At 37.5% G+C, this 2,414-nt stretch overlaps 1 protein-coding gene across 2 annotated transcripts in view; it reads left to right on the top strand.

The window, feature by feature from the left end:
- The window catches only part of LOC107729128 (kunitz-type serine protease inhibitor 6-like), a 16,772-nt gene that overhangs the window by 5,923 nt on the left and 8,435 nt on the right, over window positions 1-2,414 (top strand). The window contains exon 2 of one of the 2 annotated variants that reach the window (XM_016539513.1): window positions 726-896. The exons of the other annotated variant lie outside the window; for it this stretch is intronic. Coding sequence (XP_016394999.1) covers window positions 726-896 — 171 coding nt within the window. The remainder of the gene's footprint in view (window positions 1-725; window positions 897-2,414) is intronic. 2 annotated transcript variants of the gene reach the window in all.

Here is a 2,414-nt window from a genome sequence, read left to right as displayed (position 1 = left end):
CTAGTAACAATTGCAATTAGAGAGCTCTCTAAATAAATTTTTACTAGTAATAATTCCAATTAGAGAGCTCTCTAATTCAATTTTTACTAGTAACAATTCCGATTAGAGAGCTCATTAATTTCATTCTTACAAGTAAAAATGCAATTACAGAGCCCTATAATTCAATTTTAACTAGTAAAAAAACACATTAAAGATGTTTAATTTCAGAGCTCTGTATAATGGAATTAAAGAGCTCTCTAATTCAAATTTTACTAGTAAGAATTACAGTTAGAGAGCTCCTTAATGCAATTTGTACTAGTAAAAACTGAATTCGAGAGCTCTCAAATGAATTGTTACTAGTAAGAATGCAATTGCAGAGCTCTCATTCAATTACAGAGCTCTCTAATTGTTATTGTAACTAGTAAAAATTGATTTAGAGAGCTCTCTTATTGGCATTGTTACTAGTAATTATTTAATTGTAGAGCTCTATAATTGCATTGTTACTAGTAAAAATGCAGTTACGTCGAGTAACGCTGGGAATATTTTAAGCTAAAACAGCATGCCATACCTGAATGACATCATAATTTTGGTACCACAATGATATGTTACAACGAGACAGCAGAGTTTGATCTGAGGTCTGCAGTAATATCATGACCAACAGCATTGAATCTGAGAAACATATTTCCTACAGTTAGGACAGACATGTACACTATATTAGGACTATTCCTTTTCTTCTGTCTTATCAGATCACTGCCGTCTCCCAAGTGTGGTGGGAAATTGCCGCGCAGCCTTCCCGCGATTTTATTATGATGTCATCAATCAGACATGCAAGCGGTTCGTATATGGCGGCTGTGGGGGCAACGATAACAACTTTAACTCCCAGGAGGAATGTGAGGCTTCCTGTAGTGGGGTGACAGGTAAATACCCGACAATTTTTAGTGTGTTAATATTTCAGTTTTATGCAAACCTTTGTAAAAGGTTCATTGCCTCTAATGCTACTAGATTTATAATCCCAAATGCAATTGTGATGGATATACTTTGAGATATTGACCTTGTGTAACTCTTTCTCTCCTCTGTCATAATCTGCTTTTATAGCTTCACATACACTCATTACCGCGGGAAGTAGGGGTGCTGAGGGTGCGCAGCACCCCCTGGAAGTGTCGCCCACGAAAAATGGGGGTGCTGGGGGTGCAGTGTTAAAAATAAATGAATGAACAATATGTACTAAAAAAATAAATAAAATTCATTTTATTAATTTGTATATTCATTAAAATGTATTGAAAAAATAGCCTAAGCCTACAATGACAAAAAGCAACGGTTAAACATCGAATCAAGTTGAATCAAATTGACTGTGAAAGTTGTTTCAACTTCTTAAACTTCTTAAACTGACTTTAAAAAAAAAAAAGCATTTGTTGCCATGTTTTTTTGATTATATTCAGTGGCGTAGCGTCTGGGTACGCAGGTACATATGGGCCCGGGCAGATTGGGGGCCCGCCGAGCTGAGGAGAACTTTTAATTGAAACGAGCAAACCGGAAACCGTAGCAAAACGGTGCACACCGGTTTGAGCTTGAACTTGCCCCAGAATTCTCAGCCTAAGTCCGACTGGAGCCTGTGTCTTCTCTCTCGTTTGTTTTTTAAAGGAACGACCAAGCGGCCAGCGGCTGACAGTGAGTTGAGCATATGTTTGATCAGTTTAGCCTTCTCAAATCAACACTACCACTTGCATAAAATAAAATCTACAGACATAAAGCACTTTGTGCATTTCACAGTATTAATTTAAACATTTAACCTAGATAAATGTGCGCTGTTAGGCGCATATCCAATCGTTTGTGCAGAGTGGAAGCTGAAGCGTGCTCTGCAGGACATGGAGGCGCCAGCGCCATCACGAACTGCAAAAAGTCTACTTTTATTTGTGTGCACTCACAATATCAACAAAACCTTGTGCTTTTGTAAAATAAGGAATACAAATGCTTTCTGATGCGCTTTCTGCCGTCTCTGTCTTGAGCAGGAGCGCTCCACAATGATGAACTGAAACTCAGCGAATACTTGCCTTAGCGACATGATAAATATATCTATACAATGCTTTACATTACTATTTTAAAACGAAATAATTCAAATCGAAAACAAAAACTCTTTCATTATGTAATCCTTAAAGATGCATTTCTCTCTGCGTCCATGATGAGATGGCGAGTCAGGATCATCAATTTCATCTTTGGGACACTGACTCAGAAAACGCTAGTTAATTAATAAATAATTCAAAAATCTCCTTACTAGTTTCCCCCAACATAGTCATGGTAATTTTAGCGGCAAGCTTTAGCCTATTTAGCACGCTCAAGTCACGTTGCTGTGCGCCATGGTCAGGAAAACTCATCATTTGCATGTGTTTTTAAGCATTGTGGTTTAAAAACAAGTGATTTAAGCCATTGAAACGCAA

This window comes from Sinocyclocheilus rhinocerous, unplaced genomic scaffold (assembly GCF_001515625.1).
Source record: "Sinocyclocheilus rhinocerous isolate Xijiao unplaced genomic scaffold, SAMN03320098_v1.1 scaffold1870, whole genome shotgun sequence".
NCBI classification, from domain to species: Eukaryota; Metazoa; Chordata; class Actinopteri; order Cypriniformes; family Cyprinidae; genus Sinocyclocheilus; species Sinocyclocheilus rhinocerous.
The sequence above is the reverse complement of the archived record's forward strand: the minus strand, read 5'-3'. Positions and strand labels throughout refer to the sequence as shown.